Here is a 25,588-nt window from a genome sequence, read left to right as displayed (position 1 = left end):
GAAAAAAAGAGAAAAAAGAAAGTCAAGTAAAATGGTTACTAGGAGGATAAGAGAGGCAATTTAGAGAACTAAGAACCAATATACATTGGGGCTTTTTATGTAAGATTACAGTAAATAATTGCTTTTCTTAATTCAAAAGGGTACTTTAGGGGCAAAGGTTTTATGTTTTGTTAGAAATAATCTCCCACCTGGTATGTCTGTAGAAAAAATACACATCTGTGTTTTCTGGCTTAAAGCCTGTATTTAACATATTTTACTGAAGCGAGTCTGTATGAATTGTTTTATTTTCAGAGATAATTGTAAAAAATCAAGGACACAGCTTCTCTTTCAGTCAGTCTTAATCTGTCTATACATGAATATTCATTCACTCAATATTTATTGAAGAATTACTAGATCCAAATCAGCGTGCTCTGGATCTTCTGAATTGCTAAGTATTTACCAGAGTACTTCTTGGGTTTACTGATCAATCATTCCAGTGTCAAAAGAGCTGCAAGGGAGGAAGACCTACAGAATAAGCACTCAGAACTCCTTATACAGAGTACTAAATAAGCAGTCAAAATAGCCTATTTCATATACATATGATAATTAAATATGCAACTTACTGCTTTACCACTTCTATCTGTTTAAAATGATAAAGGACCACATTCCTAAATGTATGTACATATATATGTAGGCACACAGGTAAGTATGATAGCTTATACTTCTGTCTTTTGAAAATCATTTTATATGCCACAGTTGATACATAAAATGTTGGAAGTGACATCGGTGGTCAGCTCCTCTTGACCTCATCCACGCCCTTGCCCGGCTTCCATCACACCAAACAAGCCCCAGCCCCACTACGCACCACAGCTCTAACTTGAGCTACAAATGCTTTCACATAGTGATCCCCACAGGCAACTACAGTTCGGTGCGTCAAAATGACCCCCACCCCCATTCACCCACATGCTCTTTCTTGGTGAATGGTACACCTCAACCAGAAATGTTTGATTTTTCTTCCTAGATTCCTCCTCCTTTTCACTTGCCACATCCACTTTAAACAGTCCTCACCTTTACCGAGTATCTTTTAAAACTCTTTCTGTTCCTATCTTGACCCCACTGCTTTCCGTTGGGCTCTTATCATTTCTGGCTTGATTCCTACAAGAGCTTCTTAACTCTGACTTGACTCTCTTCTATTCTGTTCAATTCATAGTCCACAGTCTTTCCAAGCTTATCTTTCTAAAATGCAAAACTGCATTAAAACACTTCAGAGTTCTTTCTTTAAAAGTCCAAAGTCCTGAGTATTAAAGGAGAAATAAGTTTCCATGATAGGAAAGGCCCAGGTGCTGCCTACTAAGAAAATTCAAAGGTGGCTGCAACTACCCAAATCCAAAAGAAACTAAAGTACAAGTTAGAATGCCAGTTTATTAACTGGTGATGAGAAATGTAATTGTCATTTGGCCAGGAATGCCTGTTAGTTTTGCCAGCCTTATTTAAAACTTTTTTTTTAAAAACAGTCACATACCCTGGCTGGTGTGGCTCAGGGGGTTGAGTGCTGGCCTGCGAACTGAAACATCACCAGTTTGATTTCCAGTGAGGGCACATGCCTGGGTTGTGCGCCAGGTCCTCAGCTGGGGGCATGTGAGAGGCAAACCAATTGATGTTTTTCCTGCACATTGATGTTTCTCTCCCACTCTTCTTTCCTCCCTTCCCCTCTCTCTAAAACTAAATAAATAAAATCTTGGGAAAAAGCCCTGGCTGGCGTAGCTCAGTGGATTGAGCACGGGCTGCGAGCCAAAGTGTCGCAGGTTCGATTCCCAGCCAGGGTACATGCCTGGGTTGCAGGCCATAACCCCCAGCAACCACACATTGATGTTTCTCTCTCTCTCTCTGTCTCCCTCCCTTCCCTCTCTAAAAATAAATAAATAGAATCTTAAAAAAAAATCTTGGGGAAAAAAACAGTCACAGACTATAAAGAAAGTCAGAGTCAAACTGGGGAATTGCTGGGTTCTCTTATCAGTTCAGTCTGGGGGACTGAAAAAGATGACTCAGCTAAAAATCCAAGGTTCTCCCAGTCCCAGTCCCAGTCACAGAAGAACATCTATGCCAGTGCTTTTGAAATTGTAGGTTTCGTAAGTGACATCTCAGTGAATCTGGAAGGAAAGGAAAGCCCTGCAGGTTCTGAATCCATGAGTAAGGCAACCAATTTAAGACCAGGTTGGAGGGGGAAAAAAATTAAACCGACTAGGATGGAAAATATCAGCGTGCCTTGCCATTGTAGGGGTAAGTTCTGTTTTGAGAAACTATGATAGCCACTAGGTCAGGAGTAAAATGGATTTCTTACCTGTGGCTCCTGGACAACAATAATCTAAAGGCAACTTCTATACCCCAAGCTACAGACGGCCAGATTTATAGCAAAGGGTACAGAATTTGCACATCTGCATTTTCTCAATCAACAGATACTTTGAGTTTTATTACTATTATGTGTGTATACAAAGAAGCTAAATAAAACATTTGATAAGAAAAAGGAATCTTCAGACTCAAAAAGGGCAGTACAAGAATTTCAATGGCACACAGGTCTTCCTGATTCTTTTTATCTGGGTTTGGACCATTGTAGACTGCCCACCCTCCGTCCCCTCCCCCAACACATTCTTTCTTCAGATGTGTTAATGAAGCAGATTTGCCAGGAGTCTACCTCTGCCTTGAGGATTAACTGATTTTCTACTCCCTAAATTGACTCTTCAGATCTTTGATCATAACCATGTAAGTTTACAGGTTGCTCCCACAGGACTGATGTATGTTCTTTATTCCCAGGTTTCTGTGGCAGAACTTTGCTTTTGCTGTCATGTTCTAACTACTTTAATTGAGAAGACAGGGCCCCTTCGCATCTTGCACATACTTCTGTAATCCTCTTAACACTCTCCCACATAAACTAAGTTATTTCTAGTTGAGAATACTTTAATAGCACTTCACTGAACACCTACTATATACTAGGTCCTTTTGTTAGGTTAAGGGGACATAATAATGAATTAAGACCCTGTGCAAAGCTTGCTGGCTCCCTAGCCTATACCTATTTTACTATTTCTGTTTTTTTTTAGTCCTCACCAGAGGATATTTTTCCCATTTTATTTATTTATTTATTTATTTATTTATTTATTTATTTATTTATTTATGAGGGAGAGAGAGAGGACGGGAGAGAGAAAAACATCAATGTAAGAGAGAAACATCAATTGGTTGCCTCCTGTACATGCTTGGACTGGGATTGTATGTACCCGGACCTGAGATCGAACCCACAACCTAGGTGTGTGCCCTGACCAAGAATTGAACCCACAAACTTTCAGTTATGGGATGATGCTCCAATCAACTGAGCACACCAGCCAGGGCTATTTTCCCCTTCTTAACAAGAGGACCATGATTTTGTTATGAGAGCAGGAGGCTCATCCAGGTAAAAACTACATTAATCAACCTCCTTTGCTTACGAGGTGTGGCCATGGGGACTAAGTTCTGGCCAACAGAATATGAGTATATGCTAGGTAGAACTTATGGGAAAACTCCTTTAGGAGGGAGATGGTATTTTCCCTGTTTCTGCTTCTTGCCTGCTTAGAATGCAGATGTAATGGCTGAGGCTACAGCAACAATATTGTAAAGGTGAGGACTCAATCCACATAACAAGGATAGCTAAAGAGAAAGCAGAAGGGATTTAGGTCCTTGATGACTTCAAAGGACCACATACTACTGGCCCTTTAATGCTTATCTGAGCTACTGAACAATTTACGTAAGCCACTGAACTAGCAGTGGAAAACAATTCTTCGATACTGACACTTAGCCTTAAATGAGTTAGTGTTTACTTTGCTTCACGTTGTATCTTTAGCACACAGGAAAGAGTCTGGCCCCCAGGAGGTACTCAGCGCCACGCTTCCTTTGATTCTGTGGTTTGAGCACAGCTCAGCACAATGGTTAAAAAACAAGTTCTGGGTTGAAACAGCCCTCATCCACTCCTTTATAAATGCGGGCAAGTTGATGACTTCTCAGTTACTCTTGTGTAATATGGGGAGAATAAAAAATAACTGTGCTGGGTATTCTGGATTCCCTCGGATTTACTCTCCATCCTTTTCTACCCCGCTCTGCCCCTCTGCACGCAGGAAGCTGTCAATTTCGGAGTAGGTTTAGTCAATGGATGCAGCGTGGGCTTGCAGTGGGAGGAGAAAGAAATCGGGATATTTATTCCCCAGCCCTTTTTTTGCCTGGCCATGGTTTGGTAGTGGCTAAATTCTTCTAGTGGAGACCAAAAAGTTTCCATAAGATGGCTCCAATCCCCCTCCTTGCACCTTCCGATCTACGTGCGGTGCCGGCTTCACATAGTTCCTGGTCCCGAAATGTTCACCCTCACTTGGTTGCCACCTGCTTGTGAGCCGTCCCTTCAGAAATGACATCCGTCAAGGGAAAAGGGCCTTGCTGACACAGTAACCTACATCAGAGGGTGCTGAGAGAATAAAATGAGACAATGTATGTAAAAAGCACTTAGTCCCCAGTGCTAACTATGAATAGTATTTCCCACTTAATGTTCTCTTCATGAAGAGCTTACTATTTGTTTTTCAGGACTCAGCTAAAAATCTCCTCTTCTAAGAAGCTTGCTCTGATACAATGAGGCTTTTTGTTGTTTCTTTCAAGAAGTTCAAGCATTCAATACTTAATTTATATAATTATTACAATGGTTTACTTGAGTCAGCCACTCAAAACTGTGCACTCCTTTGAGTCATAAAATAATGTTCAATAAATGTTGGCTAAACAAATAGATTTATTTTTACTGTCATTGTTAAATCTAAATGCTTTATATATTAATCAAAGTATTTAGTGGCTGATTCCCTAGGTTTTCCACAATTTCGACACTGAATACTATTAGATTTTTGAATATTCAATATTTCTTAGCCTAAACTTAAGTTTTTAGATGTAAGACAGATACCTTAGAACTTTTCTGACTATATGATTCAAAATAAAAGTCGACTGAATATATTTTAAAATAATCTTCTGTGCTGGTGTTCACATTTTATCAGAACTAATATTTGGAAGCACTTAATTCCCAAATCTCATCCTATGTAATTTCAATTTTCTTCATGTCTCCAAGAGGCAAATGTACACAGCAATAAAGAGGTGTGTTATAAAGACTGTTCTTTTTTTTTTTCAGTTCCTGTCTGCGCTTTCTCCACTCCACTCTCAGTTGCTTAGTAACTATTATTTCGTCTTCCCTCCTTTCTCCTTTAGGGGTGTTTCTTATTCTCTCCAATCTACCCCTAGAGCTGCCACTTCCTTCTCCTCCACCACTTTCACCACCTTTTAGATTTGTCAAAATTAGGATGAAGTCTGTTTCCTTTGTTCCTCTAATTCATCTTTCACTGCTGCCGTCCAGCTCTGAGAAGACAAATGTGACCCTCACACCATTCAGTACCTGCCTCCTACTTAGTATTTACAACACGGTATTGTGTGATATACAGCTTCCACCAGACTCTGGGGAGCTCAAGGGCAAGGGCCTTGTATTTAGAATAAGGTTGAAAAAAAAAGAATATCTTCAAAAAATGTGTCAGAGGCTCAGAAGACAATTCCCTTAGAGGAATTCCAAAATGTTTTGAGATGCAACAGGAGAGACTTTTGAGGATATTATGGGAAGTGAAACAAGCCAGTCACTAAAAGACCAATACTGTGCTCATCCACCCGTAGGAGGTACACCCATAGTCTATAGCCATATAAGAATGTGAGACTGTAAGGCAGGAATTTTTATATTCTTATTGCCCAGGACAATGCTTGGCACAAAGTAGGTGCTCAATGAACATTTTCAAAAAAATGAATGAATGAATGAATATTGTTCTGGTGTGTTGTGACAGAAGCCTCTCAGTTCTTTTTCAGTTTGACAGTGTCATTAAAGTCTACATTCAGGAGTTTCCCCTACATAATGTGAAAGAAAATGCCTCTACAGTAACACAGTAACATGGCTCCAGCTAATCAGGCCACAGGCACCCTGCATGGTGGGCAGTATCTGTGACTCTAAGTAACACTGCAATTACTGAGCGGAAGTGACAATAACCAGCAAGACATGGAAATAGTATAACTGTTGTATGAGTTGAAGTTTACTGATCTGTTCAATCTTTCTAATGGTAAATTTCTGCCCTCAGTCAGATTACTATCTGAAATTCAGGTTACTTATTAATTACATCAGGATAGACTATGTCATACTCATTTCTTATTTACATTAGTATCTATGTCTAATCACTATCAAAATCCAAATAAATTCCAACATAGATAACAGTGATTCTGGAAAGTTGATTTCTTACTCTCATGAGATGTCCGTACATTCTTTATTTCTAGATATTTTATCACTAAGGTACTATCTATTCTTTTTTTAAAATTTATTTTAATCATTGTTCAAGTACAGTTTTCTCCCTTTTACTCCCAATCCAGCCCACCCACCCAACCCTCCCCACTTCCCTCCCATTACCACCCTCCCCCTAGTTTTTGTCCTTGTGTCCTTTAAATTTGTTCCTGTAAACTCTTCCCATTCTCCCCTGAAATTCCCTCTTCTCTCCCCTCTGGTCACTGTCAGCCTGTCCTCTATTTCAGTGTCTTTGGTTATATTTTTGCTTGTTTCTTTGTTTTGTTGTTTAGGTTCCTGTTAAACGTGAGATCATATGGTATTTGTCTTTCACTGCCTGGCTTATTTCGCTTAGCATAAATGCTTTCCAGCTCCATCCACGCTGTTGCAAAGGGTAGGAGGAGCTCCTTCTTTCTTTCTGCTGCATAGAATTCCATTGTGTAAATGTACCATAGTTTTTTGATCCATTCATTTACTGATGGGCATCTTGGTTGCTTCCAGCATCTAGCTACTGTAAATTGTGCTGCTATGAACATTGGGGTGCATAGGTTCTTTTGTATTGGTGTTTTAGTGTTCTTAGGATATAGTCCCAGCAGTGGAATTGCTGGGTCAAAAGGCAGATCCATTTTTAGTTTTCTGAGGAAGTTCCATACTGCTTTCCATAGTGGTTGTATCAGTCTGCAGTCCCACCAACATGCACTAGGGTTCCCTTTTCTTCACAACCTCTCCAACACTTGTTGTTTGTTGCTTTGTTTATGGTACTATCTATTCTTGACAGTGCTAAATTGAAGATACTGGAAGTTTCTAAGCCTTTACAAACTCTTGATTAGTGCTGAACAAGGAACTTCAGCTAGATTGCTGATTGGCAAATTATGGTCCCTGGTCTGTCTTTGTATGAACTGCCTGCTAAGAATGGATTTGGCATATATAAGAAAAAAGTAGAAACAAACGGAATGTGCACTTGAAATTGTACACATTAGCTACAAGCCTAAAATATTTACTGTCTTGCCCTTTAAAGAAAAGCTTACCAACTCCTAGTAGATGACTGCTAAATAAAGAGGGCACAATAAAAATTCAGATTCAAAATTAACTGCTTTTTTTTTTTGGTAATTCCACTCTTTTACCTGTTTAAGTACTGTTTCTTTTATGTTACCACCTTAATAAGATTACTCACCCCTCACACCCGTAAGCTGGTACTTTCTGTAACAAATTTTGTTCCTGTTCTTCAGTTATTAACAGAGTTACCCTCTTAACTGAGGAGGTCTCCTGTTTTCTGACGTCCACATTTCTGGTTTTTTTTTTTCCCCAAGACTTTTACAGGCTCCATTATATGCACCAGTATGAACATTATATGACACATGTAGATTAAAGTAACCTTTTATATTGGAAACATTATAATCTAAATATTTGTAATTTTATAAAGAAACAGTACAAATTAATGAAAACTAGGTTTATCAGTGGAGTGTTAACAGGCCCTAAATAAACTGTGTCTAGGAAAGAGCTCAGAGAGTTGTGGTAGAAATAGATGATGGATCCGCTGGAACCTGTTAGAAGCAACTTACAGTGTGATTTTGGAGACAAGTGACTAATAAGAGAGGTACATTGGGTATCCAGAAGCAGCCTCCCAAAACATTAATGTATAACTTGGGGATTATAACAGATTGAGAAAGTATGTTAAAATAAGAAACAATGATGACTGATAAATGCAGATACAATGAGCCTTGTGCATTATTCCTGGAATCTAGAAAATAAGCTACAAGTTAAGAATCTATTAGTGTTCAACCCCAGCCAATTTTCTAAAGAAAGACTATGTTTATTAGATATAATTACTTTGTTTTCCAAAAAAAAGATATATAAGTTGGGAATCAAGGAAATAAAGATTTATGAGTCCTCACAAACAGGGCCGCATTTCAGTGAGTCTAGGATCCTATCAACTGAATGAGACCACCCTGGTCACCCAACCCTCCTGCCTTACTTCCTGTGGAATTCCCATTCCAAACTTAGCTTACCAGCTAAATTACATCAGGAAGAGGCTGCAATGAGTGTTCCTGACGAACATCCATAGAAATAAAAAAATGACTTTATAAAATGAAAATGCACATAGGTAAATATCCTGAGGTTTGAGCATACTCTGGTGAGATAAATCTAGATTCGACAATAAAAAGCGAGACTGGAACTTCCAAAGAAATGTGACAAGAAAGTGTTACAGGTACAATGAACTATTGATCCCTACAACCCCAGAGGGGCTGGAGCCCCTGATTTAAACTTCATTAGCCCTGGTGTGCAACAGAAATATTATACTTTTCTAGGTGTGTTTTGATGTGAAAAATGTTGAGAGGTACGGAGTTAGGACATGATCTTGTATTAATGCTAGTATGGCATCCTATGTCATTAAAAACATTTACTGATTTTAGTGAGAGAGGAGGGAGGGGGGAGAGAGAGAGAGAGAGAGAGAGAGAGAGAGAGAGAGAGAAAGAGAGAGACTTTGACTTGTTGTTCCACTTATTTATGCATTCACTGGTTGATTCTTGTGTGTGCCCTGTATGTGACACAACCCACAATCTTGGCGTATCGAGGGCGACACTCTAACCAACCGAGTTACCTGGCCAGGTTATCACTTGTCATAACACATCCTTTATAACACTATATTACAAATAACAGCTAAATTCCATTTTTGATGATATAAGCTTTTCTTCACAAATAATGAGAAAAACTGGTTTTATAACTCATGTACTTAAAAACTTTAAAAAATTATGGTACTATACATATAACATAAAATTTACCATTTTAACCATTTTAAGTGGCAGTTCAGTGGCATTAAGTACATTCACATTGTCCTGCCATCACCACCATCTATCCACAGAACTCTGTTGATTTTGCATAATGGAAACTCTGTGCACATTAAACAATAAGCCCCCATTTCCCCTAGTCCCGGGGGAATGACATTCTACTTTCTGTCTCTGTGAATTTGACTACTCTAGGTATAACCTATCTGCTTTTATTCCCTTTTTTGCCTAAGGGAAAATGTTAATGAGTGGTGAAATGACTGAAGTTAGGTGAAAGAATGTAGTAAGAAAGGAAAAAAAAGTCTAGATACAGAGAATACATATTAGAATACCATTCTGTGATATTCTAGAATATTATTCTTGAATAATGAAAAGAAGCACAAATTAGAAAATGTGTTGTGAATATTGAACTTTCTCTGCCCTGGGAATTTCTCACTCTCTAATTCTCATTGTTATCTGTCAAAATCTTAGAATTTCTTCCAGTTCAACTTCAAATACTTTCTTTTGCTGGTAGCCCATTAATAATACAGTTGATATTCTTTCTTTGAATTTCCATAGCAGTTTGTATTGCCTCTAAAGTGGTCCACCCGATTCTACTTTAACTATTATTTGTTTACTTAGCCTTGATCCTGGAGAAGCATCTTTAAAGATGACTCTGCATCTTCATGATCAGATAATCAATAATGTTCAGCACTAGTTTGTGCATACAGACAGTACACACTCATTGAACTGAATTTTTATCCTCAGTCCGCAAATATTTGTTGAGTATCGGCTTTGTTCACGTGCTGCGTGAGGCAATGGGGACATGGCTTCTGTCCTGCAAGCACTACATTCTGTGGTTCAAGCCAGTCTTTTTTCTGGTGCATTAAATGCCTGAAAAGCAACTGCCACATCAATGGCTGGAGGTTTTCTAGGAAATGCACTTTCGGAGGCTGTCTCCATGTACACATGCCACAGGAGCACCGCAAAACATTCACTCAAGCTCTTACTTCTTCTCCTTCATGTCTACCCCCCTCAGTTGCCCACTTTGTGTTTTCCTCATATTTTCAATGCACATATAAACATGTATCCATTCATCCATCCATTATTAACTTTAATATTAGGAAAAAATGCCAACAGCAAGTAGTTTCAGCCAAAGGATCTAGAAGTAAACTAGGAATGTTTCCATTTTAGCTATAAAATTGTAAGATTATGAAAGGATTAGTTCTTATTTTCAAATATTTGCATCTTAAATTCCTCATTAACAAGATTGGAGAATATACAGAGAAATATTGTTATGGAAAATTGAAAAGACTCAAAATAGCATCTGTAAAAGTTATGATGCCCTAGCAGAATCATGGCATGTTAGTAAAAAGAAGTCCAGGCCTCATTTCAAATAATTTTCCTCCTAATTTTCTAGATGAGAACCAGCTCAGAGCATTTGAATGACTTGCTCCAGGTGACTAAATTAATTTATATTTCTAATTTTGCATTATTAGCACATAGTCTTGATTTGGCTGGTTTACAGCATTCTCTCTCAGTTTTCATAAGGACATAGCTGAGCTCATACCTTTTTGAAAAATTTTCTCTTATAAAAAAAATCAAGTTTATTGTAGGAAAATGGATAAGCATAAGGAAGAAAAAAAACCCCTACCTGATTAATACTTCATATTTTGAATTTTCTTAATTTCATTCTCACTGGGTAACCTTATCTCGAGGTACTGGAGAAATCTTACTATTACTTATGTTATGGGTATGGTCAGGATGTGAGGATATCAGAATCAAGTTACGAAGCTAAAGGCAGAAATGTAGGAGGTCAGGGTCAGAAAGAATAGTTCACTGCTTGGAACAGAGAAGGGTCAGAAAAGCAGATTACAGAGTGTGATAGGCTTTAAGTATCAGCCTTTATCTTGTGGTTTTCATCTGACCCTATGTTTCCCATTAAATCTATGTATTCTGTCTGCCTTCTTCCTGTAGATTATAATATAATAGATATATCATAGTGTCTGCCATAATCTCAGCCACTTTCTAAGAAAACCTGCCTAGCTATGGTCATTCTGAATAAAGAGCCCTAGGCAGGTTTATTTGGTACCACATGACCCCTACTCATTGGTAAGGGTAGACGTTCAGTAGGCTGGCTAATGACCTTAACAAGTCTTGCCAAAAAGGGTATCACCCAACAAGGATGAGTTGGGCCAATTAGATTCCTGCTCCTGGAAAATACAGGGCGAAACAGGTTTTAAGAAAGTAAATGTGGGAAGGATACACAGAAAGCCCAGATGAGGGCCCCTGAGCAAGTTCATGAGGAAGTGAAAACTACAAGCATCCAGGCCGGTAAATCGAGGCTCCCAGTTTCCTCCCTGTGACCTCCGACTCCATTGCTGCCACAGAGATTCCTACAACAGCTATCCCTTATTTAACCTAGAGTGTAGCTCTGTCACTTTTGTTTAAAGGCCTGAATTAAGTAATCACCTCACCTCACTGATTTTGAGTAGCATTATCTGGATGTATAATGAAATAGCTTAGATCAGAAGCTCCCATACTTGACCGATTACTATAATCATCTAGAGAGTTAAAAAAAAAATTAAGATTCTGAGGACTCACTGAATCAGAATATACTAGTTAAAATCTGGTTTCAGGTCTCTATGTTCAGAAGGTAAAAATGATGTTTCTTCTGAGAAATTAAAGCATGCATGGGAAACCATGTTGAAGTACAGTAAAATATTTAATAATGTTACTCTTATTTTGATTCTGTAGCCTTTTTATTGTTATTCTTACTATTTGTTAAACCATCATGTTCAAATTATTCTAATTTCTTATTCTTTAATTAATTTCTATGCATATACATTTCTACTTATGGTGATGTTTTGCACTCCTTTTATTCTTAAATTAAAAATTTATAAAAATGTCTTTCTGATTCCCCTACAATTAGTCCCTGGAGACTGAAGGAGGTAAATGCTAGATTAAGGCCAATTTCTGGGCAAGTCCAATATATTGACTAGAAATATAAAACCCAATTATGAGCTTTAAGATAGGATGTATATATGTGTGTGTATATATTAATATATATATACTCAGAAAAAGGATTTATGCAGATATTTTCAGGCCCTTCCCTTAAACTATTAAAATTAGTTTAAAGCCAATATGAAGGAAAGAAAAGAAATTTAAGTAAATTATATTTAGTGAAAATCAGAAAGATTAAAATTTTAAAGTTTTTTTTTTTTTTGTACTTACAAAGAGTGTTGGTTTGGGTATAAATATATTGTCTTCATGGTCTCTAGGCACATTCAAAGTCTTTGATTTTTGATTTCTTGTCACCGTTTTTGATTCCGGTTTAGTCAGAAGTAACTTGTCCTCAGAACGCTTACTGCGCATGTTAGTGAGAATTTGCTTCATTGCTGCCAATTCCTGTTGATATATGAAAATAGAAGAAAATGGCAAGTATGATTTCAGCAAGTAGATGAATGATTGATGTTAAGACATTCTTTTCTTTTTTTTGTTTATATTACTGTTGTCCCCATTTTCCTCCCCTTCGCCCACCTCCTCCCCAGCCCCCCTCCGCCCCCACTTCCCTCCGGCCACCACCACACTGTTGTCTGTGCCCATGAGTTGTGCATATATGTTCTTTGGGTAATCCCTTCACTTTCTCTCATCCAGTCCATTTCCCAGTCCCCTCTGATAGCTGTCGTACTGTTCCATGTATCTATGCCTTTGTTTCTATTTTGTTCATTATTTTAATTTATTTTTTAAAGTTTTATTGATAACCATGCTCACTCATGCATATATTTTCTATGACTGCTTTTATTTTTTAATATTATCATTATTTTTATCCTCATCGGAGGATATTATTTTGTATATTAGATTCCACATATATCCTTGTAAGTGAGATCATATGGTATTTGTTTTTCATTGACTGGCTTATTTCACTTAGCGTAATAATCTCCAGATCCTCTCTATCCATGCTGTTGAAAAAGAGTTCCTTTTTTTTTTTTTTTTTGCTGTTGTGTAGTATTCCACAGTGTAAATGTACAACAGTTTTCTATTCTTTTTTTAAAATTGTACTCTTTTCCTTCTAGCAAACGGAAAGCTCTTCTTTTTTATAAGATTTTATTTGTTTATTTTTAGAGAGGGAAGGGAGGGAGAATGAGAGAAACATCAATATGCAGTTGCTGGGGACCATGGCCTGCAACCCAGGTATGTGGCCTGACTGGGAATCGAACCTGCGACATTTTGGTTCACAGCCCGCGCTCAATCCACTGAGCTACGCCAGCCAGGGCTAGTTTTTTATTCTTAAAAAAAAAATCCTCACCCAAGGATATACTTACTGACTTTAGAGAGAGAGGAATGGGGAGAGAGCAAATTCGATCGGTTGCCTCACATATGTATCCCAACTGGGGATCAAACCCACAACCCTTTTGTGTATGGGACAATACACCAACCAACTGAGCCCCCCCACCAGGGCCAGCTTTTTATTTTTGAATGAGAAGAAACATGTGAAGCAATTATACTATATGAAATAACATGAACAATTAATGATAACATATGACTCACATTGTCATTAATAGTTTTAGTATGATAATAAGTATGTCATTCTCTAGTCCAATGGTTCCTAAATTTTTCTGCACACTGGAGTCACCTGTGGCATCTCAAAAACTGCTGATGCCTGTGTCCCACCCCCAGAGACTGTAAAATAATTGGGCTGGGGTGTGACGTAGGCATTGCCATTTAAAAAGATCTCCAGGTGATTTTCAGGTGAGAGACAAATTTGGGAACTACTGGCATAGTTATTTTCCACTATAGGTTTTCTACATGTTTGTTGAGTAAATTATTTAGGCATTTAACTTTTTTCTACCTTGTAAACTACACCACTTCCTTTTGAAGTCTTATATGAAGATGGTAGGAGAAAAAAAAGAGTCCAAAATTTTTTTCTTGCTTTCTAATCAGCAGTTCAGGTAGTAAGTTTAATATAGCTTCAGGATTTAACTATGTTATTCCCTATTCTCTTACAAATGAAAACTAGAGTTAGCTTTATCCAGTTGCTGTTTGGACTAAGAATTATTTTGCTGAACTACTTAAAGAACTCAGATAAAATTTTTCACTCACTCCTTCTTCTAAGTATATTTTGTCTTTTATTTTTCCCTATTGTTAAACGTTTAGCACCAAACATTATTTACTGGATATTTATGATTAATCATTAATTTGATTCAATCAATCACAAGCATATGGACAGAGGACAGACTACACTCTCCTTTCTGTAGAACAGTAAGTGGTAGGCTGCGTTAGAGGTTTTTTTTCTTCCTATTATTTTATTTCATCTTCATGCCAAGACACGAACATTATGGTGATAGAAAGAGTTCTGCTCCCTTCTACTAATCTGTTTATAGAAATCAGCTCTGTGTCAGAGCAAGTTCCTACAGGCCCTTTTTTTTTTTTTTTTTTTTTTCTGGCTGTCATTAGTTCTATTTAGAACCATCTAGCTTGAGTAGGTATTTTAAAACAGAGCTGTTGAGTTTAAGCCACAGAGGTTAATAAATCTTGGGGCTAAGAGCGGAGCTGGAAGAAATGGTACCAGAATCCTCTCTCCCCTTTCTGCAGCCTGGGGGTGGCTAGGCCAATGCACACGGGAATGGCTGCACGTCAGACATTGCCACTATGACATGCCCTTTACTACTATTTGAGCCTTTTGAAGGTTCTTTTTGCTTTCCAGATTATGCATTTCATTTGTTTGCTCCCTTAGAGTCAAATATATGACCACTGATTTAATGTTAAACAAGTCTAATGTTACGGCAGCTTTCAGCTCCTGTTCTACTCACCCGGGTCAGCAGAGGGAAAGGGAGAGGACAGTCTCCTAGCTTATCAAAAGAAACGTTTCTACCTGAACAAACCTCTTTTTAGTGGTCATAACTTTTGTATCTTGGTATGAAGATTTAAAAAAAAAGGAGTCCACTATTTTTGCCCCTACCTACCACTAGTCTGCAGATAAATAAGGTAGAGGGGGTTCCACTTGCGGGGGACGGGGAGAGGAGGACAATAAGCATAAGGAAGAAGAAAAAGAAGGAGCTGCAGATGTACTAGGCTTTGGACCCTAAGGCCCTAGAGGAGACCATAGTTTTGTTCCTCTTTGGCTTCCCTCTGCTACTGGTGTAGGAGCAATTAGAGGAAACAGATTATCCCTGAAGGTGGTCAGGAGACAGAAGAGAAATTCACTTGTCTTTGCTTTGTCAAGACTAGGATCATCCAAACTCAGGGTGTGTCGAAGTACTGCCTGTGTTCACAGATAGTATTAAACAGCCGTAGCGTGGTTTCGGAAATCCAGGTAAGGAACACCTCAAAATTGACAAAATTCTGTAAAATTTCTATTAGGATAATACAATGGGTACAAAAATAAGAAGTACAAGAATTTTGTTCAGTTTCATTATATTTGATCATACAGATGGGTCCCTTTCATATCAATGGTAAATTTGAGCAAAGAAAATTCCATTTTAACACCAAATAGTATCCAAAATACCATCATCTACTGAACACAGAGGAAGCCAAGCACATGTAGTGGAAGTATTTTAGTGTTAGAAGTCAAAGACACATCCTGCCTTAACTACCATAATGAAAACTCATTCATGAGATCCCAATTCACAAACTGGCAAAAATAGTCCTGACTGGTGTGGCTCAGTGGATTGAGTGCCGGCCTGTGAACCAAAGGGTCACTGGTTCGATTCCCAGTCAGGCCACATGCCTGGGTTGTGGGCCAGGTCCAGCCTGCAGTAGGAGGCACATGAGAGGCAACCACACATTGATGTTTCTCACCCTCTCTCCTTCTCTTCCCCTCTCTCCAAAAATAAAAAAAAATATATTAAAAAACCCCAAATTGACCAAAATAAATAAACTGACATAAGAAATAGAAGATGAATTTACCACAACAACTTTGGTAAGAGGAAGTCATCTTGACAGGGGTTTGCTCTTAACCTGGTTCAGTTCTTACCATGTTTTTGCCTGGCTCCTGATGCCTGGTTCCATCTCTTAATGATTCTGCGCTTTTGTTTGGCCTTGACTTTTACATTCCATTTTCCTAGTTTTTGATTCTGCTTTCTTCTGTCCTGTAACTGTCCTTTTCCTATTGGTCTGTAGGCTTATTTGTAGTATTATCTAAAGATTTATAAATACTGTTCACTGCAGAGTAGAGAGTGTAATTAGATTCATAGAGATTCTTTGATGTTTAAAGGAGAATATTTCAAGTATCAAGTTCAACTGGATTCTTTTACTTAAGAGTGCACTGATTGCTCAAAATCATGCAATTTATTCTATTCCTATTCCAATCCTGATTTATAGAGTTATTCTCCTCACTTCTTTGAGTCCTGCCTTCTTTCTCCTCCTTGATGGAAACAATATATGCCTTTGAAAAAAATATTACCAAAGATTATCTAGCTTCTTAATCATAATGTTTGCTGGAATCAATTTTGTACTGACTGTTTTTAAGTCTGATGCACAGTTGTTATTGTAAAATTTCTTTTTATTGCACATCTTGGCAAGCTTCATTACTTCTTACATCTCTCTCTTTTTGTTATTTGATAGCATATAATCTAGTAAGTTTCCGAAAGAGGATACTGTGGAAGAAAGTATTGGGCTTTCCTTCAGAACTTTGATGGTAGTACTTCTCTCTTCCAAAGTCGAATTTCTGAGAACTATGATGCCAAGCTAATTCCTGCATCTTTGTATGTATTCTCTTTCTCTCTGGAATCTTCCATATTGTTTAGCTATTCCTTAACTTCCTTTGTTAACTTTTGCTCACATCCTTCTATTGACGTTTTTACTTGCTACAATAACTTCCTGATTTTGATTGTAGCAAATTCTTAAATCTTTCTGAAGAAACTGATTACAATACTTTGTAAGTTCTTTGCAGCACCAGAGTTTTCTTTTTCTCTTCTGGGGAAGGGGTTCAGTTTCTTTGCTTATGATGATTTTTCTCTTTTATGCTATACATTTTCCTGCAGTTTCTGATGGTCTTCGGTTGTGTGTTCCAACTTATGGATGAATGAGCATATTAACTGTTTTCTTTCTGCTGTCATGGGCCACTCATCTGAATGAAAGAGTGCAATCTTTGCACATGTGGACAAGAAAATCTGTAAAGCAGACTTCACTTTAAGATTCTCAGGTAGAAAACGGGTTTTCTTCTCCAAAATGACAAAATGTGCAATGTCCTAATCTGAAGACTCTTCATTTTGACAGTTCTAGCCTCTTCCTAGCTTATCTTTCATTAATTTAAAAGCCATTTCTCAAAATATATTTAAAAATTCCTGTTTGTTTGTTTGTTTGTTTTTTAAATTACGGAAGCATTACTCATTCATTGTAAAATTAAAATGCTGAAAAAGTAGCATGCCCCAATTCTTTTTCCTTTTATCCCTTGTTTGAGATCTTTAAATACTATTCTGAAACATAGTCTGATTTACAACAATATTCATTAATTCTGACCTGTTTTTATACTCATTTTCAAAATAGTTTATTAAATACTTAAGAAATTACAGTAACTTCTGTATGAGTGAGTGAACCAATCATTGAAATGAATAAATGTAGAATTACATCTTCTCATATACTGGAAACTTAGGATAAAACTAAACCAAAACAAAACAAAGCAATAAAAATCACGTTGCAGCCCTGGCTGACTCAGTGGATTGAGTGCTGGCCTTTGAGCCAAAGGGTCGCTGGTTCAATTCCCAGTCAAGGCGCATGCCTGGGTTGCTGGCTAGGTCCCAGTAAGGGGATCCATGAGAGACAACCACACATTGATGTTTCTCTCCATCTTTCTCCCTCCCTTCCCTTCTCTCTAAAAAATAAATAAATAAAATCTTTTAGAAAACCCAAAAAACAAGAACAACCCATATTGTAGTAAAATAATTACTCCTCAAAAAAGAATCAAGGGCAAGAACATTCTTATGAAGCTTCCAGATGATGATGATTGTTATTGTAGAAACAATCTCCATGAAAGGGATATATTGCTGTCTTGAATCCAAAAGCACATATCTTAGCCATTTAAATAAGCTATTTGCATAGAGTGGTGCACATTAAAACAGCTCAACTGCAGAGCAGCTGCTTAACAGTATTGCATAGTTCATGCCAATAAATTGTTGAAAGTTGTAAACTCTGCAAAGATGTTGGCAAGGGGACACATAGATGGCATTTCTTGATGAAAATAGCTCTGACAAGTATAATGCAAAATATGTGCTCCACTGCAGGTTAAACGTAAGTGCTTTTATATAGGAATGACAAAGCATCATGACTAATAAGTCAGAAATTCTGTGTATCACTTCTACTTGAGGTAACACAGGTAAAAACTAACCTTACTTAAAACAACACATACAATATTTAAACTTCACTTAAATGGGCATTTGAAAAACATTTTATTATGAAAATTTCCAACACTACAAAAAGAGATACAGCATGTTGAACCTGCAATTTCTATTGCCCAACTTCAACAATTATCAACATTTTTCTAATGCTTTTATAAGCAGCTTTATTGAGATATAATTAACACACTATGGAGTCATCCATTTAAAGTGTATTAATCACTGGTTTTTAGTATATTCATGGACATGTGCAACTATTACTGTAGTCAACTTAAAATTTTTATCCCTCAAAAAGAAATCCTGATTCCTTTAGCTATCACTCCTCTATGCTACCTTGCTCCAACTTCCAAGTCCTAAGCAACCACTAATCTACTTTCTGTCTGTGTGGATTTCCCTGTGGTAGACTTCATATGCATGGAATCATATAATATGTGTCTTTTGTGATTGTCTTCATTTACTTTGCTAATGTTTTCTAGGTTCTTCTATATTGTAACACATATCAGTATTTCATCCCTTCTTTTATAAGATTTTATTTATTTATTTTTAGAGAGAAGGGAGGGGAGGGAGGAGAGGGAAAGAAACATCAAGGTGTGGCAGAAACATCCATTAGTTGCCTCTTGCATGCCTCCAGCTGGGGACCTGGCCTGCAACTCAGGCATGTGCCCTGGCAGGAATTGAACTGGTGATCTTTCAGTTTGCAGTACGATGCTCAACCCACTTAGCTACAGCAGTCAGGACACATTCCTTTTTTATGGCCCAATAATATTCTACTGTATGGCTATACCACATTTTGTTTCCCATTCATCAGTTAATGGACATTTGGGTTTTATCCATCTTGTGGCTCCTGTGAATAATACTGCCATAAACACTCATGCACAAGTTTTTTGTGGACATTTTCATTTCTCTTGGGCACGCAGCTCAGAGTAGAATTGCTGGGTCACATGCTGACTCTAGGTTTAACTGTTTGAGGAACTGCCAGATTGTTTTCTGAACATTGTTTTGTCTATCTCCTTCCCAGTTTTTCTGAAAATATTTCAAAGCAGATTTCAGACCTCAGATCATTTCACTAGTAAACACTTCAGTAGAGATTTTTAACAGATAAAGATTAACAAAAACAAACAAACCAAGAAATCATTATCATATTTAACACAATTCATAGTTTAAAAGAAAATGTTAATTTCATTCAGAGTTATCCATTCTGTATAGTGCTCAATAAAAATTTTAAATTATTATCAAAGCAAATTTCAGCACAGTTTAATGTATGGTTTTTGATGAAGCTGAAAACACACCTTGTGTGCCAGTGCACTAACTGTAAATACCAGACAAAACAGATTGTGTAGGGCCAAACTGTTAGAGAACAGCATGGGCATCCACAACTGCAAACGGTTTTCCACAGTCCCTCCGTCTTTCCATCGAAATGCATGTGCCCATTTGTAGGCTAACCTCACCCTAGGACTGACTGCCTCTTTGCCTCAAGGGGAGAGTAAAAATTTTTTAGGTGTTGAGAGAGGAAGAGAAAGGACAAGAAGTAACATTCACTGAATATCTCCTATATGCCAGGTTTTGAGTTCAGTATTTTACACAGTAATTTAAACCTCTCCTAAATAGCAGGAGGTAGATATTACCTCAGTTTTGAAGATGAGGAAACTGAGGTTTAGAAGGTTTTAAAGAAATTTAGCTAAGTTCACCAGCTGCTAAGAAGTGATACTAGGATTCAAATGCAGGTCCCTTTGCATTCAGACCTGCCATTATTTATATAAGAAGGCGGATACCTTCTACCAAGTCTTTTGATACACAAAATTTCAGGTTTATAAGGGATCTTCCAGTTATTTAACCTAGCTTCTATACAAAACAAAGTAACAATAACAATAATAAAATGAAGCGAAGCAAAACAAAACATGTCACCTTATAACGTCTACCATTAGGTTTTAATTCCAGCCTTTGGAGACACGTATAACAAGTCTATTACTGCCTCTTTCACATGACTATTTTGAATTTCTTATATCTAAGTCTTTTCTTCCCTGAATGCCCGTAGTTCATTTATCTCTCTTATGACTGAAAAGAATTCTTTCATCATATTGATTGTTTTCCTCAGACTAACTGCTGGAGTTAAATGCTTTCGACCTAGAACAGAATAAAGAAAGAAGTCTTGAGTAGAGCAATGCAGAATAAGGCCTATCTACTTCTTAGTCTAAAGCATTTCCGATGACATAATTCTGGAGCCATACCCTACGACTGAAAGCTTAGCGAGAGCTCAAGTGTTTACATGAATGAGAGCTAATTATGTTGTCATAGTTTAGGGGACATAACTAATCACCTGAAACATTCTTCCTGAACTTGAATATTATCTTAAGGTCATTCTCGACAGTGATCCAGGTAGAGGAAGCTAGCACTAACATGCTGAAGCAGGCCCCTGAGTTGAAATCTACCTTCATGGCTGATTACAACAGAGCTGTGGACACCTCGATTGTGTTCTGACTGGTTCATGTGGACCCTTTAGCTCACCTGATTCCTGAACAGTGCCTTGGACTTGGGTTTTTTGTTCTGGTGTTCATGTCCTCTTAGTGCCTGGCCTTCCATTCTGTAACAGTATTCATCTAGGTGCTATCTATTTTCTGTCCTTTACTATTAATTTCATCATCAGTTTCAGGCTCCAAACTCTATCCTCCATTCTGAGCACTGGTTTCCAGAGGACCCACTGCCTGCACGTTCTCCACGTTGTGTTCCCAGCCTTCTTTCAGTTTGGCTCCTTGACATGTGGTCAGTGACTTGTTAAGTTTATAGGAAAGTTTGCCATGATGGTGCCTCACAGGATTATGGCCATAATCATCTCATCTCACTGTCAATATTCTCTTCTGGCCACCGCAAGTTCCAGAGACTTGTTTTATAGCTTTGCTGTGTGTCTCCCTTATGTCCTAGAATTGTTTGGTTTGTTATAAACTGCTACTATGCTAGGAGAGTCATAAAAACACAGGCTTGGAAATGATAGAGGTCATTTACTTGTTCCTTTCTGATAAAAAAAAAGAGAAGTGTACTTAACTCTGTGAAAGAAAACATGCCAAACTTCTAACATGTAGTGGGAAAAATACACATTCATTCTTTAAAAAAAAAAAAAGAAAGGAAATGACAGGTCTATACAATACATAATAGATGTGAAAATGTGATGTGAAAAAAGTTAAAAGGGCATATATACACAAATAAAATATTTTTACGATGAGATATTATATTGCTTCACACAAGACAGAGTTTTACTTACAGGATACAACAAAGATATTTGTAATTTTAAAGAAGATGATGAAAAGATTAAAGAAGAAGCCAAGGTACTTATGAAACTCAAAATAATTTGACCTAGTTCTACTAAGTTCTCAGTACAAGTCCACACAAACAGAAGTACAAGAGTGCAATCTCAAAGAAATTCAAGTGTTTTTTATGTAACTCAAAATTGAGAGAGTTAACATTCCACAGATGGATTCAGTTGTTGCTTCTGTGAAATGAGTACAAGACCATCATAAGTCTTATGATGTGAGGTTTAAGTGGAATGAATGAATTTAAAAAGAACTATAAAGTAATATACAAATATTAAACATTCTTCTTATGAACAGAAAAATACCTATGTTGGGGAAAAACTTAATATCATCTTGAATTCTAGAAGGCACAAGCCAAAGGCCACCTCTCTTATTATACAGGGATAATTTAAAACTTTTCCTTTCTTTGATTGCTTATTCCTAGACACACCTGACTGAAAGCCATCTATAATGGATCCTTAAGTATGGTAGCATAACATACTGATCTAAAAATGTTTAAAGTATTTTGGAAGAAAGAAGTTATAAAAACTAAAGATATTATTACTGTTATACAACATGTTTGGTTCTGTCGTATTTAAAGTACATGTAAATTCAACATTTGCAATGAGCATTTCTTTTGCAACATTTTTCTCCCTTAATTTTCTCAGACCTGAATACACATATCCTTAGATGGGAAAAAAAAGCACTCTAAAACACTATAGGGAAAATATGGCTTATACTGTATATATGCTTTAGGTTTTACTATAATAATTGTCTTTCTTTAAAATACTCATTTACATTCAATCAGAAACAAGTTTTAACTTGAAGAGCACAATTATGGTGAGAAATGTTCGAATCTCGAAAACACTTACATTCTCATGAAAACAAAATTAACCTACCCACTTAGTGTTTTTTTTCCTAGTCATGCTGACAGTAAAATGTAACTACGTAGGTATATAAGAAAAACAGGCAAATAGGTATTCTTAAGAAAACTTCAAACCAGTTAAGTATGAAACAAAAAGAATGACACACATGTAGAAAAATGTAATTTGTTTGAACCATTTATGAAGTACATTGCCTAAGGGACACTTGTGATGCAGAAATGTTCTTGAAACTTTCCGAGAAATCACAAAGAACATATGAATTAGACTCCTGGAACATCAGCATACCATCAAAGAATGATAATTATACTGTGACTTCACTTTTAAGAAACCTGGCTAACTGCAGAGTTTGTCTGCTTTTTGTTAAGGGACATACAATGCAGTTATAGGTGAGTTACCCGGGATAGTGGAAGTTAGTCCAACATTCAGGCAAGTGTCGGGCCTTGCCCATTTCAGGTCCTCAGTAAAGAGTGGTTGGTTATTATACCCGTGTGCGCCCGAAGAGATATTACTGGCAGGAGCACCGAATGAAAGGGTGGAAGAATCCCAGGCCTTAGATGCTGATCTTACATTCCACAAATGTGTATTACTCCTTAGAGGCTTGATACCCACAGAGGTTACTATGAATACAACCACCAGGGTTTTAAGAGTAGCTGTATTCTAGACAAACTTTAGGTATGACGGCCTACTGGCTACTTTCAGATAGTTTTCCAAAACTGTTCTTTATTGTAGGAGAGCTTCTGTACTTTTTCGGCTAACGTATCAGCCATCAGAGTGAATTTTATTTTTGCGGGGAAGTACTAAGGATATATTAAAGGCTAGTTTCTAAAGCTTTCTATTTGATTATTCTACTTGACAGCTTCTAAGTGCAATTATTAGAAAACTGAAAAGGACAATAATTAGTTTAGCAAACATTCTTGGAGAATTTTCCTCAAAACTCTGACCCTGTCCCCTTAGCTCTTTATTAGATGAGGCTCTCTAAACTCTTCCTAGCAAGTCACAAACTTATTTGTATCTTAATATAATCTTTATCTCTATTTTTTAAAATGCAAAAGGAGCCCCTCCCTTGCTCTGCTCTGGATTTAACTCCCATTGTTAAACCCCACTGCTTTGCTCTGGATTTCCTCCTTTCTCCACACTTTTGCTCAACGGATTATTCTCTCTTTTGTACTTTCAATGCATCTCTGTTTCAGCTTCTTTCTATCATTTAAACTGGGTATTCTCCATCTTTGAGAAGTAAACACTCTTGATCTAATGCTCCCTCCCTGATCATCCTATATTCTCCTATTCAAATATCCTAAGGGCTATTTTTCCTATGACTATTTTTCAATTTCTGTTCATTCATCAGGTCACTGCAGTATTGTTTTTAGCTCCACTGAAACTGCATCTTGTTAAATACAAATCACACCTTCTTTTTTTTATCTTGTTTGACCTGGCAACTCCATCCCTTCTCAATGGTTCTTTCAGGTTTCCCTGACTCTGCCATCAGTCTGGTCACTCCTCAAACTCTGTGTGTGAGCGCTTTTTCCTCTGTCCATTCCTGAAATATTGTTGTTCTTGAGTATTTAGTCCTAGGCCCTTTGTTGTTGTTGTTCTCACTCTACCTACTCTTCCTAGGTCATTTGATCTAGTACTTTCTACATTCATGTAGAGCACCATTTTAATGCTGTGACTCTCAGACTCTGTCTCCAGATGAGTTCTCTTGTATGGGCTCCAGAACCTACGTTTTTTACTCTCCTCTGTTATATCCATGTAGACATTTTTTTCAACTTTCCTTCCCCAAACCTGTTATGTTCTTTGTAGCACCACCATAAACCCAAGACAGAAGCCAAAACCCTGGGCATCAGCTCCCATTCCTCCTCTCTTCATTGTTCCCTAAATTCAACCAATCACCAAGCCCCCATGATCCTGTTTTCCTTCGGTTCACAGGCTCGTGCTCAATCCACTGAGCTACAGCAGCCAGTGGTGATTCTGCTTTTCTAAACAGCTTTCAAATCGGCCCCTTGTCAGACACCATCATCTCCAATCTGGCTGAAGACACCATTGCCACTCTCTGAGATACTAGAATGGCTTCCCAAGTGGGCTTTATCACTGCCCTTCACACAGCTGCAGAGAAGCTGGGAAAGGGTTTTATACCAGGTTCTTAAAATTATGCTCATTATTTTATTAGACATTTAGCTGATTACAGATATTTTTCCTACTTGCAAAAGCTTATATTCTAAGGGTATAGGAGAAACATATACAAAGGAAATCTGAATCAGAGTTTCCAAAGGTGATCAGCAAGTCTTGTTTCATGCCTTGTTTCGAGGCAATGTGAGCAGATACAATGGATGAAAAACAAAACCATTTAAAAAGACTCCTGGGCGGTACCTCAGTGAGAAAGAAGCCAGTGTGGGGAACCACATTACTGGCACCCAAAACCGCATGTTTAATGTGAATGAAGCCCTGCCGCCATTACCCAGGAACCAGATCCTATCAGCTGATCTTTTCACTTACCTCTTTTTAACCCATTTTACTTAAGGTTTATATTTTGATATTTTATACTTTTACTCCTAAGAGGTCTTAGTAAAAGTGAAGATGTTTAAGGGTAAAAGAGATTACAACCCACTGGAATAAAACAAAAGAGTTCTTCTGAGGCATCTAAAGTAAAAGAAATTAAAAAAGAGATTATAACACCTGGATAAGATATTCAGCTGAGTTTGTTTTTTGGCAAGTAAAAAAAAAAAAAAGAAGAAGAAAGAAAAGAAGAAAGAAAATACATTAAATTACATAGTTTTCATTTCCTGACAAGAAAGAAAGGGTATAACTTCATCCACACAGGGAAACATTTTCCTGGAACCAGAGCAAGCAAGTCATCATGGGGTTTTCGTTTAAATGGGACTAAGAAGAAAGATCATAAGCTTTTGTTTCAGGTGAAAAAAAGACTTCTCGTTTTGACAGTAAGTATATAATCACGGTTGAGTTACTTAACTCTTACCAGCGT

General features: G+C 37.4%; 1 protein-coding gene across 1 annotated transcript in view; it reads right to left on the bottom strand.

Annotated features, from left to right (window-relative positions):
• The window catches only part of PIBF1 (progesterone immunomodulatory binding factor 1), a 185,309-nt gene that overhangs the window by 240 nt on the left and 159,481 nt on the right, over positions 1 to 25,588 (bottom strand). Inside the window, exon 17 of the mRNA XM_045839110.1 lies at positions 12,340 to 12,513. Coding sequence (XP_045695066.1) covers positions 12,340 to 12,513 — 174 coding nt within the window. The remainder of the gene's footprint in view (positions 1 to 12,339; positions 12,514 to 25,588) is intronic.

The sequence above is a fragment of the Phyllostomus hastatus genome, unplaced genomic scaffold (genome assembly GCF_019186645.2).
Source record: "Phyllostomus hastatus isolate PE091 unplaced genomic scaffold, TTU_PhHast_1.1 phas_contig_29, whole genome shotgun sequence".
Taxonomy (NCBI): Eukaryota; Metazoa; Chordata; class Mammalia; order Chiroptera; family Phyllostomidae; genus Phyllostomus; species Phyllostomus hastatus.
This window is presented reverse-complemented; position numbering and strand designations above follow the sequence as displayed.